The sequence below is a fragment of the Oryzias latipes genome, chromosome 8 (assembly GCF_053564925.1).
Source record: "Oryzias latipes strain Hd-rR chromosome 8, Olatipes_Hd-rR_3.1".
In the NCBI taxonomy this organism is placed as follows: Eukaryota; Metazoa; Chordata; class Actinopteri; order Beloniformes; family Adrianichthyidae; genus Oryzias; species Oryzias latipes.
Genome location: NC_136244.1, coordinates 1,632,949 through 1,649,199, shown reverse-complemented (window position 1 = coordinate 1,649,199; position 16,251 = coordinate 1,632,949). Strand labels below are relative to the sequence as shown.

Sequence of the window (16,251 nt, the reverse complement as noted above, 5' to 3'; positions counted from 1 at the left end):
AGCCTTCAGCGGCGCCAAAGCCTGAGTTTAGATCAACTGAGTCAGGCTCAACTGGTTTTTCTGTACACAGATTCCTGGATGTAATCACAGGCTTTTGTTTTAAGAAAATAACCGGTGACAGATGTAAACATTTTCCTTTTCTCTTTAGTTTAAACTCTCAAAGTTCAAACCAGTTTATAGAATTAAAAACAAAGATCTGATCAAGAATAAAGATTTACGTAGATCTGGCAACCTGACTGCATTACAGGAGTCACAGCACAGTGATTGACAACAGTCTACAACCAATCAGGACCCAAAAAAACACTGTTTAAATAATTCTGAGAAACAGCGAAAGGCAGAGCTTTGTTGTCATTGCACAGGTACAACAGCTATTCCCTTGAGCAAGACTGCAAGAACAAGATATATAACCAAAAAACAACAACTGCTAATTGGGACAGCCCTGGGGTAGAAGCCGTCTCTGAGGTGGAGAGAACTCTCAGAGGGGATGTTTGATGATGCTCCTGCTGAGGCGGGTAGATGTGGAGCTGAGGGGTCATACAGCAGCAGATGACCTTCTCTTCGTCCTCACAACCTCTCTGCCTCACTGCAGCTGCAGGATCACACTGACGGCAAAGGTCAGCAGATTCTCTATGCTGGAGAGGTCAAAGGTCACCAGCAGCTGGGTGTTCAGGTTCTCCCCTCTCAGTACCACCCCAGGAAGGGAACCTGCTGCTGCTGAGCCTTCTTTACCGCCGTCTTCTCACTCCAAAAGACGTCTGGCCTCCCCAGAGAACAAAGGGCTTGCAGTCCAAAAACCATTATGTTGATGATACATTAAGACTTAAAAACCTAAGCGATTCAGTTGTACAAACTTCAATATTTCTTTAAAAACTGTTTTCACTTCAGACTAATTATTCATCTTTCAATAATGTAGAGATATCGTGATTATTTTGACACTGGTTCTAGTCAAATTCTGACTTTCCATTCCTGGGTTCTAAAGGGCCCATATCATAAGAAAGGAACATTTCAGCCTTAAAGTGTATTATAATGTTAATTCCTCACATAAAAACAACTCCAAAGCCGTATTTTGATCCGTTCACGCATCTGAGTGTTCCTGTAACGCCTGCTTTCAGAGCTTCAATGGCAGGATGGTTGGAACACATGCAGTGGTGGGTTAGGCTCCTCTGATAAAAGCCCTTTAAAGACAACAGAAACAGAATGTTGCAGTTCCTCCAATTACCACTAGAGGCTGGTATCAGAGGGGATCATTTCCACATTGACTCTAGTGTCTCGGGCTGCATTCAGACTGGACACATCTGGTCCGGTTAAAGTTCGTTTCCCCGATAATCCAGGACTAATGTTTAGTCAGAATGCACTCATTTGGACTCTGGTCCGGGACCAGGAACCACTCTAGGCCCCAGCTTTGGAGTTGGTCTGGCTTTGTTTCCAATCGGACCGAGCTTCGGTTTGCTCAATGATTCCTTAGTCTGAATACGCTCTGTGCTTGGGACGGAACAACTCAAACTTTACTTATTTGTATAGTGCCTTTCATATGAGTAGAAAACACAGAGCTCTGTAAATAAAAGGAAATAACAGTCATAAAATATGAAAATTAATTAAAACAGAAAACAAAGGACAGTCATAAACCGTTGGAACACCTCCCTCACAAAATTCCTCCCTCCACCCACACAAACATTTTAAAAAAGACATTACAAATGATTAAAACATTACCTTAAAAAATAATAAATGTAATAATAATAAAATAGGGTAGTATAAAAAATATAAAATATATATATGTATCTATTTTATATATGCACGGTGGCGCAGCAGTTAGCGCTCTTGCCTCACAGCAAGAAGGCCCCTGGTTCAAGTCAAGACATGAAAAACACAACATCAATGGGGGCCTTTCTGTGTGGAGTTTGCATGTTCTCCCCGTGCATGCGTGGGTTCTCTCCGGGATATCCGGCTTCCTCCCACCGTCCATAAACATGCTTCATAGGTCAATTGGTTAATCTAAATTGTCCATAGGTGTGAGAGTGAATGGATGTGTGATTGTGGACATTCTACCCTGCAACAGACTGGCGACCTGTCCAGGGCATCCACAAGTGGCCGGGATAGGCTCCGGAACCCCCTGACCCCGAAAGGGACAAAACATATAGAAAATGAAATGAAAAAATGATGGAGGATGGATGGATGGTTTCCTGATTGGCTCTTTACCCTGTCAATCAATCTCCTCCATGCTAGGTATCCTGTACAGAATACGTTCAGCTTCCCATCTTGACCTAAATATGCACGATATGAGGAAAACTCACGATATTAGTGATCAATATTGCGATGATGATATAATTTGAGGTACATAAACAAATAGCAAAACAACCAAAAACATAGTGTCCATTTCACTGCAACCGTTTAAAAATGTAACTGTAAATGACATCGTCTACACAGAGGCCAACATCGGACATGAAGGGGTTTTATCCGATTGGTCAACAACGTCCATCTGATTGGTCACATGCATAAATGGATTTATTTGGTTTGTTAAATACTTCCAAGATTGTTTCTGCACATTTAAGGAAACCATTTATTGCAATTGTTGCCGTCTTTTGCGATATGCGTATTGCACAGCTTGATGTTGTGATCACGATAAACTTTCCATTTATTGTGCAGGACTCGATCGTAATCAGATCTCTGTTTTTATTCTCTAATACTGGACCTATTTCTCTACCAAAGTTTGAACTTTGAGGTAAAAATGTGTGAAAGTGTGGTGATTTTACAGAATTCCACAGATTTCACCTGTGCAGGATAGTTTTAGAATAGTCGCATAAATGAGGAAGTTCTGTACTGACTGAAGCTCTGAGTTGGTGATGATCTCTGGTCGTGTGTGCAGAACCCCTGCCCTGAGCCTGGAGCGTCGTTCCTGTCCAGGATAACCTTCTGGTGGATCAGCGGGTGAGCACACACTCTGGGTTCCTGGTGGGAGCAAAGGTCCAGTTCCTGTTCTGGTTTCATTCAGGATGATGGGATTTCCCCGGGAGTCTCTTCTTGTGCTCAAAACAATTGGTGGAGCTGGTTGTACCAGTTTGACTACGTTTGCCACCTGCACGGTCGTACCTGAGCAGTCTTGGCACACCTGTGAGGGTTGGGGGCTGAAACACCTGCGCTCATCCATATATTTCTTCTCTTCCTAGGTGTGTGACAGATAAGACTTTTAACTTTAACCATTTATCTGCTGCAGCAGATGGCTGTAGGTTCAGACAGTGAACCTAAGCAGGTGTTTTTAAATCTGTTTTTCTCTAATGACGAGCTTTCTGAAGGCCTCAGCGGTTCAGAGCTGCGGGTCCACAGGCTGCTGGCCTGCCCATAAGTCCATGGATTAGTTCTGTTCCCATTTCAGGTCAGAGTTTGAGATGAAAAACAGCCTGAGCTGGGACGAAAGCTCATTTGGATGCATAAGAAGCAGCATTTAGAAGAACTATAACTATTCTCTAATAAAAAATGAATTCACAACCTTTCATCATCATAAAGTAGAGAGAGACGAGTTGAAGTCACAGGAAGACACAACCTTTTCTGGGTGGTAGAATAGCTTTAAATAGGAAATGTTGCTCAATAAATTCCAAATCTTTCTAGCATCTCTGCACCAGAAGCAGCATAGAAATGTGTGTTTTGGTGGTAAAGCTGTAGAAGAAGCCAGCAGCAGGCCTCCACTCTGCACAGCAGCTACACACAGAAAGGAGACGCACATATTCTGAGGTCTGTCTCTTTCAGGATGATGTTGTCTGGGTACAAGCGTCCCCTGGAGGAGAAGGACCTGTGGTCCCTGAACCCAGAGGACCGGTCCCACTGCGTGGTCCCGCAGCTGCTGCGCCGCTGGACTGCAGAGTGCCACAAAGTCAAGAGGTAGGATGGAATGTGAGCAAAGGGGTTCAGACTGTAAATGGATGAGAGTTGAACGCTCAGGAAGTGCTCTTGAGCATTCATCCTTCAAACTTTGTGTTCAGTTCCTTTGTTGCTGTGTGTTTGTGCTTCAAGAAAGACACTTAGAGGGTACCCTCCTCCAAAAAATACTGATCTGCACTTAATGAAACTCTGGAGCGAATCCCCCAGTCGGCCGGTTCCATGCAAGGCCAACAACATCGGTCAGCAGTCTTCAAGTAGTTTGTGTTTTAGCAGCAGACACAGATTCTGCTTCTGTAAGAGCTTTGAGTGCCTCTCAATGGGACTGTCAACAGCTTGAATGTGCACCATCATCATGGTGTTAGCGGGGTGCAGAGGGAAGCAGATGCTGCTGTAGTGAGACACCTGTAACAGGTGTCCTGTATATATACTGTTACAGGACACCTGTTACTAGCTCCTGTAACAGGTGTCCCACACCTGTTACAGGAGCCTGTGTCCTGTTACAGTATATATACAGGACACTTGTTACAGGACACCTGTTACTAGGTCCTGTAACAGGTGTCCCAACAGTATATATACAGGTGTCCTGTATATATACTGTAACAGGACACAGGCTCCTGTAACAGGTGTGGGCAGGTGTGGGACACCTGTTACAGGAGCCTGTGTCCTGTTACAGTATATATACAGGACACCTGTTACAGGACACCTGTTACTCGCTCCTGTAACAGGTGTGGGACACCTGTTACAGGAGCCTGTGTCCTGTTACTGTATATATACAGGACACCTGTTACTAGGTCCTGTAACAGGTGTCCCAACAGTATATATACAGGTGTCCTGTATATATACTGTAACAGGACACAGGCTCCTGTAACAGGTGTGGGCAGGTGTGGGACACCTGTTACAGGAGCCTGTGTCCTGTTACAGTATATATACAGGACACCTGTTACAGGACACCTGTTACTCGCTCCTGTAACAGGTGTGGGACACCTGTTACAGGAGCCTGTGTCCTGTTACTGTATATATACAGGACACCTGTTACTCGCTCCTGTAACAGGTGTCCCACACCTGTTACAGGAGCGAGTAACAGGTGTCCTGTAACAGGTGTCCTGTATATATACTGTAACAGGACACAGGCTCCTGTAACAGGTGTGGGCAACCGGGCCGTCTTTTATCCTCCCCTCTGAAATGAAAAACACATCCCATGATATTGTTACCACATTCAGTTGTTACTAAGGGGAGAACCAAAACTTCTGGTGAGGCTTCGTTCTGCCATCACAGTCCTCATCTGTGGAACAGCCTGTCGGAGAACCTCAGGACCGCAGAGACTGTAGAGGTTTTTAGGAAGAAGACCCAAATATTTAATTTGGTTTTTAGTTGGTCTTATCTGCTTATTTATTTGTATTATTTTTAGCGTATATTATTTCATGTATCTAATTTTATTTTATGCATATAATCTTATTCTTAGTTTTATGTCTTTATATTCATCTTATCCTTCAACCCCAGTGTTTTCTTGTGGGGATCTTTTCTACCAGGACTTGCCGGCTCGGTCGGTTGTTGTTGCTGCAGTTGTTGCCCTTGCTGGGGCGGCTGGAGTTTAAAATTGCAGCCTCACGGCTGTGAAGGAAGCCCTGTTGCTGGCCGGGTATGGGGGGGCACTGTGGTGAGGAGATTCCCAAATAGCGGTTTCTCACAGCAGAGCCAAGCCGTACATTTCTTTGAGTAGTTACTTTTATCAGTATTCAATGCGTGTGTGGGGTCATGGGAAGTGGGAAGGGTGAAGGTTGGGTTTTTATTGTAATATTGTGTGTTTTGTTTTAAATGTTAAAGTGCTTCGAGTTGCGCAACGTATGAGAAGCGCTTTAAAAAACATTTTTTAACTCCCATTAAACCAGCATAGGTTGGTTTAACAGACCAGATTTCCCTCCATTTAACGTTAACCAGAAGTTTGACACCAGAGTGGAATAAATGTCCTCTGGCTGCAGGAGGCTGATCCGGGTTTGGTGGACTCTGCCTTAAGTCTATAAAACCTTTGACCAACCGGGAGAAAGGAGCAGGAAGATGACATGAAGAGTCACGTGATAAAGACCTGATGAGCAGCAGGATTTCTGAATCATGGAAATAACGTCACACAGTCAGATTATTGTTGCCAACTTAACTGCAGCAATGAATCAAACAGACCCATTCCTATGAGGAAAGCAGAAAGCTGCAGACTTCCATCAGCAGGTAAAAGAGGCGGAGCTTCCAGTGTTTGCTTGGAACAGGTGTGTCCACTGCTGTGTGCAGAAAGACGGGTTTCCTTTGTTCTCCTTCTGTTGTGGAGCCTTCATTCATGCTCTGACGGCGAAAACGTGAGGATTTGTTCTGTTTCTGCAGACAAAGCGGCGACTGAAGCTTCCCTGACGGGTCTCACAGTGGAAACCACGTGTCCTTTTCCACACATGTGTCATAACAGCAGCAATGATGATGTTGAAGCTAATATTCTATGCTCTTCTCCCAGGACGGAAGAAAAAATGCTGTACTCGCCCAAGCAGCCCCCCCATGGTGAAAACAAAGAGGTCCGAGCCGTTGAAGAGTCTGAAATCCTGATCGTGAAATCTCCAAAGAAAAGCAGGGAGCCCTCCCTGCTGTGGGCTCTCTGTCTGACGTTTGCTCCGCACTTCCTGGTGTCCTGCCTGTACAAGCTCATCCAGGACATCCTCATGTTTGTGGGGCCAGAGATCCTCCGGTAAGTTTGCCCCCCCCCCAATTGGAACTTGACACTGTGGACCTTATCCACAGCAGCAGCACCATTTATAGATAGATGTGAGTGGTGGTGATTTGTGTGAGTGGGGGGATGGAGGGAGATCATCAGTGGTCTTGCATGTCTTCCATTTCCTAATAATTGCCCCCACAGGTGATTTCTTTACTCCAAGCTGCTTTCCTGTTGCAGATTCAGTCTTCCAGCTTGTTGCAGGTCAACAGTTTGGTTTCTGGTGTCCTCAGACAGCTCTTTGGTATTTAGTGGAGTTTGGAGTGAGACTGTTTGAGGTTGTGGACAGGTGTCTTTCTATAGATAACCAGTTCAAACAGGTAGAGGACCGAGGATCATGCACAGAAGAAGGTACAGGTCTGCGACAGTCAGAAATCTGGCTTGTTTGTAGGTGAAAAAATACCGTAAATTCCGGACTACAAAGCGCACCCGATTTTTAGCCGCACCCACCCATTTTCACGTGTTTAACTAATTTTATATATACACAAGCCGCGTCGGGGTACAAGCCGCATGAATTAGGCAACATTGTCATCCTGACGGATCACTTCCTGACTCAGAGTGTAAGTGTGATTTATTAGCACACAGTGGGTGGAGTCATTTTTGCCTCAGGCTCATGTCTTTGAGTCTATCTGCATCTGCCAAACAGTATGCACCTCTATTCTGTTCACAAGTTCCTCAGTTATGGTTTTTATTTTTATTATTTTTTTTTAACTTATTGACAATCTAGGTATCACACATAAAATTACAAACAGTAACCATATAATCAACATTACATCCCTCAGTTATGATGAGGAAATTTACATCCCCGATCCCCCATTTCCCATGAGTCTTAGGGGCTAAAGGCGGGGCCAACGCCCGGCTCGCCATACTGTTGTACGTGTTTAAGAATGAGCAGCAGTGCATGGAGGGGTGAACGGGTACAGCTCTCCTTCCGCTTGTGTCGCGGCAGCGTTATGGGAGTAACAGGGCTGTTTAAAAAACACACTAGTAAAATAAAGCAGCGACGACTGAAAAGCGCGCGCCTCAGCGCGATACGCGCGCCTCCTCGCGGGGCGTGGGTCAGAAGTTTCCTTCCACAACAAACACTTGCTCCGCGGACGCCTCGAGTAAGCCCTGGCTGCAGCCTGCAGAATGGCTCGACGCCTCCGCGCTCCCGCGCGCTCCTTGTCTCCCCTTCCTATCTACTCCGACAGCTCTGGCCAGCGCGGCTACAGGGAGGAGCGCTTCGTCCCCATTGCGCCGGTGGACGGAGCAAATCGTGTCTGTGCAGAGCAATCGGACTTAATACTGATCGTTTTGTGTATGAGGGGGCGGATGCGTTGTTACGTGTGGGAGCCTTCAGACTGCCATCAGCCCCGCAGCTCACACGACACGCAGTCTCCAGCTCACACGGAGGCTGTGAGCGTTTCAATGCAAATCTCTGCTCAGTCCTTAGAAACCGTTAACACGACCACGTCAATTTGTGTTTCCAGTCGTGTCCCGACAAAATAAAGGCTGATATTATTGCCACATATTTACATGCAGCCAGCCGAGTCACTATGACTCAGAGGTAAATGCACTCCTGAGCATGCGCTGTTCTCTCCGTCACGCAGCTGACCGGCTTTTCCAAACCCGTTGGTGATTTTTTCACGCTGCTTTTAACGATTGCTTTTAACTTGAAAGCTTCATCATATTGTAGCGGCGATCACGTGCACGTTGGGTCTAATGGCACCAAAGGATTCTGGGATGCGGCTGGACATGCGTGTTTCGTTTTGTTGAACCATGACTGAAGTGTCTAAGACCTGAAGTCAAGTCCATGCTGTTTGGCTGCTTAGAGGTGTGTTGAAAAACAAATGACTTGTGTTTGATGTTAGAGAATTCAAACTATTCACTGTGTCCAAAAATACGTACACGGCGGTCGCCAATAAAATCCAATAATTAGCCGCGTCACTGAATAAGCCGCAGGACTGTAAGCGCAGGAAAAAAGTAGCGGCTTGTAGTCCGGAAATTACGGTACTTATTTTCCACCATAATTTACAAATAAAATCTTTAAAAATCAGACAAAGGGATTTTCTGGATTTATTTCTCATTTTGTCTTCATAGTTGAGGTTTATTTTTGATGAAAATTACAGGCCTCTCCCATCTTTTGAAGTTAGTTTATGGTTTCTGCTCATCACAGCCTTCACCACACCTTTCTGATGTTGTCATGTCTGTACTTCAGTCTGACTGTGGTTTCAGCTTCTAGGCAGCCCAGAAACTTTAAATCAGTCTTCTGGACGCTCTGCTGTTCATTTGAAATTTGTCCTGAAATTCTGGCCTTTTGGAGCTTTTTGTATTTGTTTTTTTTCTCACGTTTTTCCAACTGTGTCAGTGCAAAAGACGAAAAGAAAAAGGTGTTTTGGAGCGAAGTCTGATCCAGTTGGATTTCTGTTCTCTTCAGCTAGAATGGAGGCGTGTCCGGTCCTCCTCTGCATTCAGGGGAGCTGTTGGCCTCTCGCCATGGCGGCAGAGTTTCCAGCAGTTTTAGACGGCGCTGGTTCTCATTGTTCTAGAAACATGAGAACCTCCCCATCCCAAAATAAAATAATGATGATGAGTTTGCTGGTTATTGGATTTCTGAAGCTGACAGCCCCGCTCCGCCTCCCCACAGCTGGTCCTCCACGCCACGCCGTCTGAGCTACGATCATCTTTTGCCTCAATTATGAAAATAACAGATCGATTTTGTCCAGAAACTACTAATAATTTCCATTTTCTCCCTTTCTTTTCATAACATCTCAATGAGTGAACATTAAATTGAGCAGAGGTTTACTTCAGACGTGGTTTTATGGCGCTGGTTTCACAGCCGCTGGGCCGGACGCCGTCTGTCGGTTCCAAAGGGGTTAAGGACGAGCTGGATGTGGAGCACGTGTCGGTAACTCCTCAGGTTGTTCTTGTCGTCATTTTCTTTTTCCCATTTGCCCCTCACAGGCTGCTGATCCTGTTTGTCAATGACCCCGATGCCCCCTCCTGGCAGGGCTACTTCTACGCCGCGCTGCTCTTCGTGTGCACGTGCGTGCAGTCGCTCATCCTGCAGAGGTACTTCCACGTGTGCTTCGTGTCTGGCATGCGGCTGCGCACGGCCGTCATCGGAGCCATCTACAGGAAGGTATTGCAGGAATGCAGATCGGCGAAGCGGCAACCCACCGCACTTACCCGCCGCTCTAACCGTCATGGCGTCTCCTCAGGCGCTGGTCATCAGCAGCGCGGCTCGCCGCTCCTCCACGGTGGGGGAGATTGTCAACCTGATGTCCGTGGATGCTCAGCGCTTCATGGACCTCGTCACTTACATCAACATGATCTGGTCTGCCCCCCTGCAGGTGGTGCTCGCCCTTTATTTCCTTTGGGAGGTGAGAAAGACAAAGAGGTGCTTTTACTTTGAAAGGCACGCTTCAGCTGGTCATGTGACTGATAAACAAAATGATGCTTTTTACCCCTGATCCTGAATTTATTTAAAAGAATCCCTGGTGTTTTAGCTTTCATGTAGAAGCTAAATTAGCTGCACAGAAGCTAAGTTTGGAGCTAAGGTGGTTTGATGGGGCTGTGCATCAGTGGGCGTCCAAAGGTTTAAACTCTGAGCGGTCTGGATTACAGAACCTGGGTCCGTCTGTGCTGGCCGGAGTGGCTGTGATGATTCTGATGGTTCCCATCAACGCCGTCATCGCCATGAAAACCAAAACCTATCAGGTGGGACTGTTGAGGTTTGGCCTCCTCTTCCTCCGGCGCCGCCGTGGCTCCGCCCTCACTAAGCTGCTGTTGTGTCGGAGCAGGTGGCCCAGATGAAGAACAAGGACAGCCGCATCAAGCTGATGAACGAGATGCTGAACGGCATCAAAGTGCTGAAGCTCTACGCCTGGGAGATGGCCTTCAAGGAGAAGGTGTCCCAGATCCGGGAGAACGAGCTGAAGGTCTTGAAGAAGGCGGCCTACCTGGGAGCAGTGTCCACCTTCACCTGGGTCTGCGCCCCCTTCCTGGTAAGTCTGACCGCAGCCTGCTGCAGCCTCAGGAAACGGCTGTTCACATGGTGTCTGTGTCAGAAGACAGAGAAAGAGGTAGACTTTGTTTTTTTTAATTGTATTTGAGAAACGTTTTTGGTCGTTTTGGTGTTTTTAGTCTGAGACGATGAAGGTGATCCGCGTGTCCAGAGCAGCACAGGATCACGCCAGAGTCCAGCCAGCGGCTGAGAGCTGCTCTGTAGAACTAATCTGCTGGAAGCTGAGGGTCCGTTTACCTGTAGAAGAGTCTGACCTCAGAATGAAACCTGGAGGGCTCTTATATTCCAGAAGGTGGATCAGTGAATCATTTTGTTCTGACTCTGCTGCAATAATCACCTGTGTGAGCGGCGACAGATGATTTGACTCTGTCCACCTCTTGAGTGGCATAGGCCGGCCATGGAATCGAACCCTCTTCTGGTCATGGAGTGGATGCTTTTCTAAGAGGTCACTGATTTGACCAGCAGGGGCTCAGGCGGTTGACGAAGTTGTCCAATGATCAAAGGGTCGTTGGTTCGATCCCCGGACAACTGTTGTGTGTCCTTGGGAGAGACAGTGTGGCTCCACTGTTGTGTGAATGTGTATGAACGTCCCAGTGATGGTCAGAGGGGCCGTAGGCGCGACTGTCAGTCCGCCCCGGGGCAGCTGTGGCTCAAACAGCACTCAAACAGATAAATGGAGGTGAAGTGAGGACGTCACTCATACTTAGACATGTGAAGGAGGGAGACGTGACTGTGTTTATGTTTATTCCATACAGTGATTGAATCTGCTAGTTTGCTCACTTAAAAAGATTAGTTTAGTAATCTTCTTCAGAGAAACATGTCAGCTGTGAGAGACAGAATTAAAAAAAAAAAGAATCCAGAAATTCACATCGCTTGTTTTTTTAGTTTTTTTTTAAAGAATTTATATAATGGTGCAGAAAATGGGAGTTGAGTTTTCTTTAAGAAGCTCTTCTGTCCTTCACTGGTTACCTGTATTAATGTCCCCTGTTTGATCTGGTTATTTGTTAAAAAAGACACCTGTCCACACCCCTAAACAGCCTCCCTACCATGACCAAAGAGCTGTCGAAGGACACCAGGGACAAAACTAGAAAGCAACTCTATGAGAAGAGGTCAACCATTGTAGGAATACTTAGAAAAAAGGAGAAGATCACTGACAAGCTTCCTCCACCCGGAGATCTTACCTGGAGATCTCACCTGGAGATCTCACCTGGATCTCACCTGGTGGGGAACAAATTATGATGAGAACGGTGAGGAAACAATCCAGAACGACACGGAGGAACTGGTCGGTGACCTGAAGAAAGCTAGGACCACAGGAACACAGGTCGCTATGGTAACGGTGACGTTGTCAAGGACTCAAATCCAGCAGTTGACCAAAGGTCCCTCTGCTCCAGAGATCATCCGGATGATCCAGAGGAGGACTTGGGAGAAGGTCATGTGATAAGATAAAACCAAGAGGGAACTCTGGTATAAAGAATGCTGAGTTGCATCACAGGAGCACCATACCTACTGTAAAGCATGGAGGTGGAAGCATCATGGTTTGGAGCTTTGGGGACAGGATGACTGCAGTGTATGGTTAGATTTTATTTAAAAAAAAAACTCCTTCTGCCTGTGAGAGGACTGAAGATGAAACACGTCTGGATCCTCCAGGACGACAAAGATCCCAAACGCTTCCCCAGGGCAACGAAATATCCTCCGTGGGAAAAGCCTTCCAAGGTTCTGGAGGGTTCTAGTGGGTCTCTAAATCCAAAAGAGAGGAGTAAAAGTCTGTTGCTCAGCAACAAGCCCAAACATCACAGCTCTTGAGAAGATCTGCATGGAGGAATGGACCAAAATAGCAGCAACAGTGTTCAAACCTGGAAAGACCTTTGACCTCTGCCATTAATAATGGAATAATTGTAATAATGTAATAATTATAATGTAACCATAAATTATTGAGGGGTACTTTTGGTTTTGACCAAATCTTTATTTTCTGCACCATTATACAAATAAGTTCTTTAAAAATCGAGCAATGCCATTCCCTGGATTCTTTAGTTTACATTCTGTCTCTCACAGTTGACATGTTTCTATCATCGATGAATATTACAGATTGATCTTTTCAAGCTGCCTGCGTTTCGCAGAAGGCAGATCCTGCAGAACAGGACAGAGCAGCTGACCGACCCAGTCCACAGAAACCAGCATCTCCAGTATAAACCAAGCTGAAAAGCATCTGAGACAGCATGCTGGTGTACCGGCGCTGAACTTTAGCCTTTATTTGCTGCATTTCTGCTGGCTAAGGTCATGGTTCCCATGGTAACTGCTGCGTCTGTTGTGTGTTCCCAGGTCGCGCTGTCCACCTTCTCTGTGTACGTGCTGATTGACGATCAGAACGTTCTGGACGCTGAGAAGGCCTTCGTGTCGCTGGCCCTCTTCAACATCCTGCGCTTTCCTCTGAACATGCTGCCGATGGTCATCAGCAGCATGGTGCAGGTGGGTGTGTCTCTATCGCAGGAACTGAAGGCGGTCAATCCAGAACTATGATCCAGAAGAGCAAACGCGCCCTGTTTTAGATCACATAAAACACAGTACAACATCCCATTTCTCTTTTGTGTCTTTTAAATTGATGCATGACCATGACCTTTTATTTCCTGCAAAGTTGGCAGCTTTAAAATGAGCTCCACTGATTGGTGCTGGAATGTAAACTCCTCCCCCTCCCCTTTCCTGCAGGCCAGCGTGTCTCTGAAGCGTCTCCGGGTCTTTCTGTCCCACGAGGAGCTGCAGGAGGACAGCGTGGAGCGTCCAGCAGCAGGAGGCTGTACGTTCTCTCTGCTTTATTGACCCTTGTCCTCGTTCACCGGAGGTCACGTCTGGTTCTGACTTCCTCTGCTTGCAGCTCCATACAGCATCTCCATCGAGGACGGCGTCTTCAGCTGGTCCAGATCGGAGTCACCAACGCTGAAGAGGTTACAGTTATTTAAGATGCACAGACCCAATCATGAGCGTTGGTGTAAAAGCGTGAATCATCAGCAAACCTGCATGTCTGCAGGCTGAACGTCCGTATCCCAGAAGGCTCTCTGGTCGCTGTGGTTGGACATGTGGGTTCAGGAAAGTCCTCGCTGCTTTCCGCCCTGCTGGGAGAAATGGACAAGATGGAAGGAAGCGTTTCTGTGAAGGTGATGTCGCAAACACACGCCTGCGTGAACTCCTGGTGTGTGACGTTCTCCCACAGGTTCTCTTCTGAACGAGCTGGTGCATCAGTGAAAACGGTGGCATCTCTGAGTTCCTCTGAGTCTCCAGCTCCTCCATCGTACCATGTGACCATAAAGAGAACGCGTGAATGGAGGGAGGAGGATCTTCTGCTTTACATCTACAGTATAGGATGTTTATTGGCGCAGAGGATAGAAGCAGCCTAAGCTAGCGGCTAGAATCTGACGGGGTTACCTTTGCTCGTTTACGTGTCGCCTTTACTGGACTATTTTAAGGCTGTTGTCACACACAGAGGAAAGTTGGTCGCAAGAAACGCTCATAAATTATGTTTATCAGGCATGGATCATAAAAGACGGAGATTTAATACGAGGGAAATGCACAAAATGTTGGTCGTGGCTGTGAGACACGGCTTTAACAGCAGAGCTTTAGCTCCAGTGTTGACGTTCATTCGACTAACTCTTCAACCGTTTATATAATTTATGTAATTCTAATAAACTGAAGCAGAGAGAAGCAGCCTTACGCTGAAATGCAACACTTTATTTACAAAGTGTCTACGCAATCAACGTCAACCAGCCAATCCTGTCAGAGAAAAGCGGCTTTTAGTTGGTAAAGTGTTGCATGTCGGTGCAAAGGTGACATGAAAAGCAGCTTTTTCCTGCGTCAGAATCAGCTGATTGATGTGAACAGTCAAAGATTTATGGCAGTTCAAAGGCAGTGTGTTATTTAGAAGTCGTCAGCATGAAAGGGTTAAATGTGTAAAATAATGAATTATCAGACACCTTTACTCTGCAAATCCTTTCATCCCGTGAGGCGTCTGTCACAGACACAAGAGTCCCACAGCTGGACTTCAGCGCTGCTCCTTTTTTTTTGTTTTGTTGTAGTTTTGTTCTAAAAGTTGTCAGAAACCCAAACGGATTTAACCTGCAGCTCTTCTCTGAAGCTTATTCTGCAGATTGCACTACGTTTTTCTCCATTTAGACGTTTCTTCACCGACTTGTATAAATAAAATGCAGAATCTAATCTAGCTGTTTGCTGTTGCTGCAGGGCTCGGTGGCCTACGTCCCCCAGCAGGCCTGGATCCTAAACGCCACGCTGAAAAACAACATCGTTTTTGGGCAGAAGAGGAAGGAGGCGTGGTACCACCGCGTGGTGGAGGCCTGCGCTCTCCATCAGGACCTGGAAATCCTTCCTGCTGGAGACGAGACTGAGATTGGAGAAAAGGTAGAGAGGCTCCGCCCCCCGGCATGCTGCCGCTTTTAGCTCCTCAGAGGAGCGGGATCCTCAAAGGGCAACTCCTCTACCTCCTGAGGTTCTGATGTCTCCTTCTACCCCCACCCTCACAGGGAGTCAATCTTTCTGGGGGCCAGAAGCAGCGGGTGAGCCTGGCCAGAGCCGTGTACTGCGATCGCTCCGTCTACCTGCTGGACGACCCGTTGTCCGCCGTGGACGCTCACGTGGGGAAGCACATCTTTGACCACGTCATCGGCCCCCAGGGGCTGCTGAAGGACAAGGTTGGAGAGATCCCCACCCTAATCTGTGTGTTTCAAACCGGTGCTGCCCCCAAACCGAGGGAAAGACTGTTGGCTCAGATAAAAACTGGTTCCTTTTGCTGCACAGCATCACTGCTGCTGTCGCATCTGAAATGGAGACTCCACCTGCATCTCCATTGACTATCAGTTTGCACAAATTTGATTTGTGATCATAAATTCTCCCAATGGAAACACGATGATTTAAATAAAACTCACATTTACAGAAAAACGTTTTTGCGCTTGGAGGAGGTGGATTTTGAGGCGTATCGAAATTGACACCTTTCAAAAAACATTAACGGAAAAACTTCCGATTAAATGAGTCACGTGACCAACAGCCGGATGGCGATGCTCTTCTCGGTAGTAACTGGCGGCCCTTGGCGCTGCACAGCGGGCGCCACCAGAGGTCCCACAATGTCACACAGCTCATCAAAAGTTGACTGTATCATGTGGAACTGTTGGATCCACACCTCCTCTTGAAAACCACCATTTCCCACAATGGTGTCATCCGTAGCCCCTCCCACGTGTGAGGAGCTCGCCTGGCCTGAAGGAGACGCAAACGTCTGCTTTGATAGATGATGATGAGCGCTAGAGTCGTGGCAGAAAGTTTAATGTCTCTGCTGTCAAAACTATTGGTCAGATCAGTCACAGTGTTTTTGAATGACTTATTGCATGAATTGGTTCATGTTTATTTACATAATTAGGGTTTAATTATTATTTCATTGTGAAAATGTGAAAAGTTCAACAAAGTTTTGCTCTTGTGTGTGTGTGTGTGATGGAAACGCAGATGCCGAAGGATTGTGAGGATGATTCTGAGCAAACATCTTGTCAGAGCGATGAATCTTTGTCTCTGTAGAGTCATTCACTAACCGAAGCTCCTCTTCCATGTGTGTGTGTGTGCGTGTGTGTGTGTG

At 46.6% G+C, this 16,251-nt stretch overlaps 1 protein-coding gene across 4 annotated transcripts in view; it reads left to right on the top strand.

The window, feature by feature from the left end:
- The window catches only part of abcc1 (ATP binding cassette subfamily C member 1 (ABCC1 blood group)), a 34,496-nt gene that overhangs the window by 9,657 nt on the left and 8,588 nt on the right, over positions 1–16,251 (top strand). For all 4 annotated transcript variants that reach the window (XM_020705550.2, XM_020705549.2, XM_011478656.4 and 1 more), the window contains exons 6-18: positions 2,864–2,925; positions 3,742–3,873; positions 6,368–6,595; positions 9,566–9,743; positions 9,823–9,984; positions 10,229–10,321; positions 10,405–10,608; positions 12,948–13,094; positions 13,332–13,419; positions 13,498–13,567; positions 13,651–13,777; positions 14,856–15,032; positions 15,155–15,322. In XM_020705550.2, the coding sequence (XP_020561209.1) occupies positions 2,864–2,925; positions 3,742–3,873; positions 6,368–6,595; positions 9,566–9,743; positions 9,823–9,984; positions 10,229–10,321; positions 10,405–10,608; positions 12,948–13,094; positions 13,332–13,419; positions 13,498–13,567; positions 13,651–13,777; positions 14,856–15,032; positions 15,155–15,322 (1,836 nt within the window). The remainder of the gene's footprint in view (positions 1–2,863; positions 2,926–3,741; positions 3,874–6,367; positions 6,596–9,565; positions 9,744–9,822; positions 9,985–10,228; positions 10,322–10,404; positions 10,609–12,947; positions 13,095–13,331; positions 13,420–13,497; positions 13,568–13,650; positions 13,778–14,855; positions 15,033–15,154; positions 15,323–16,251) is intronic.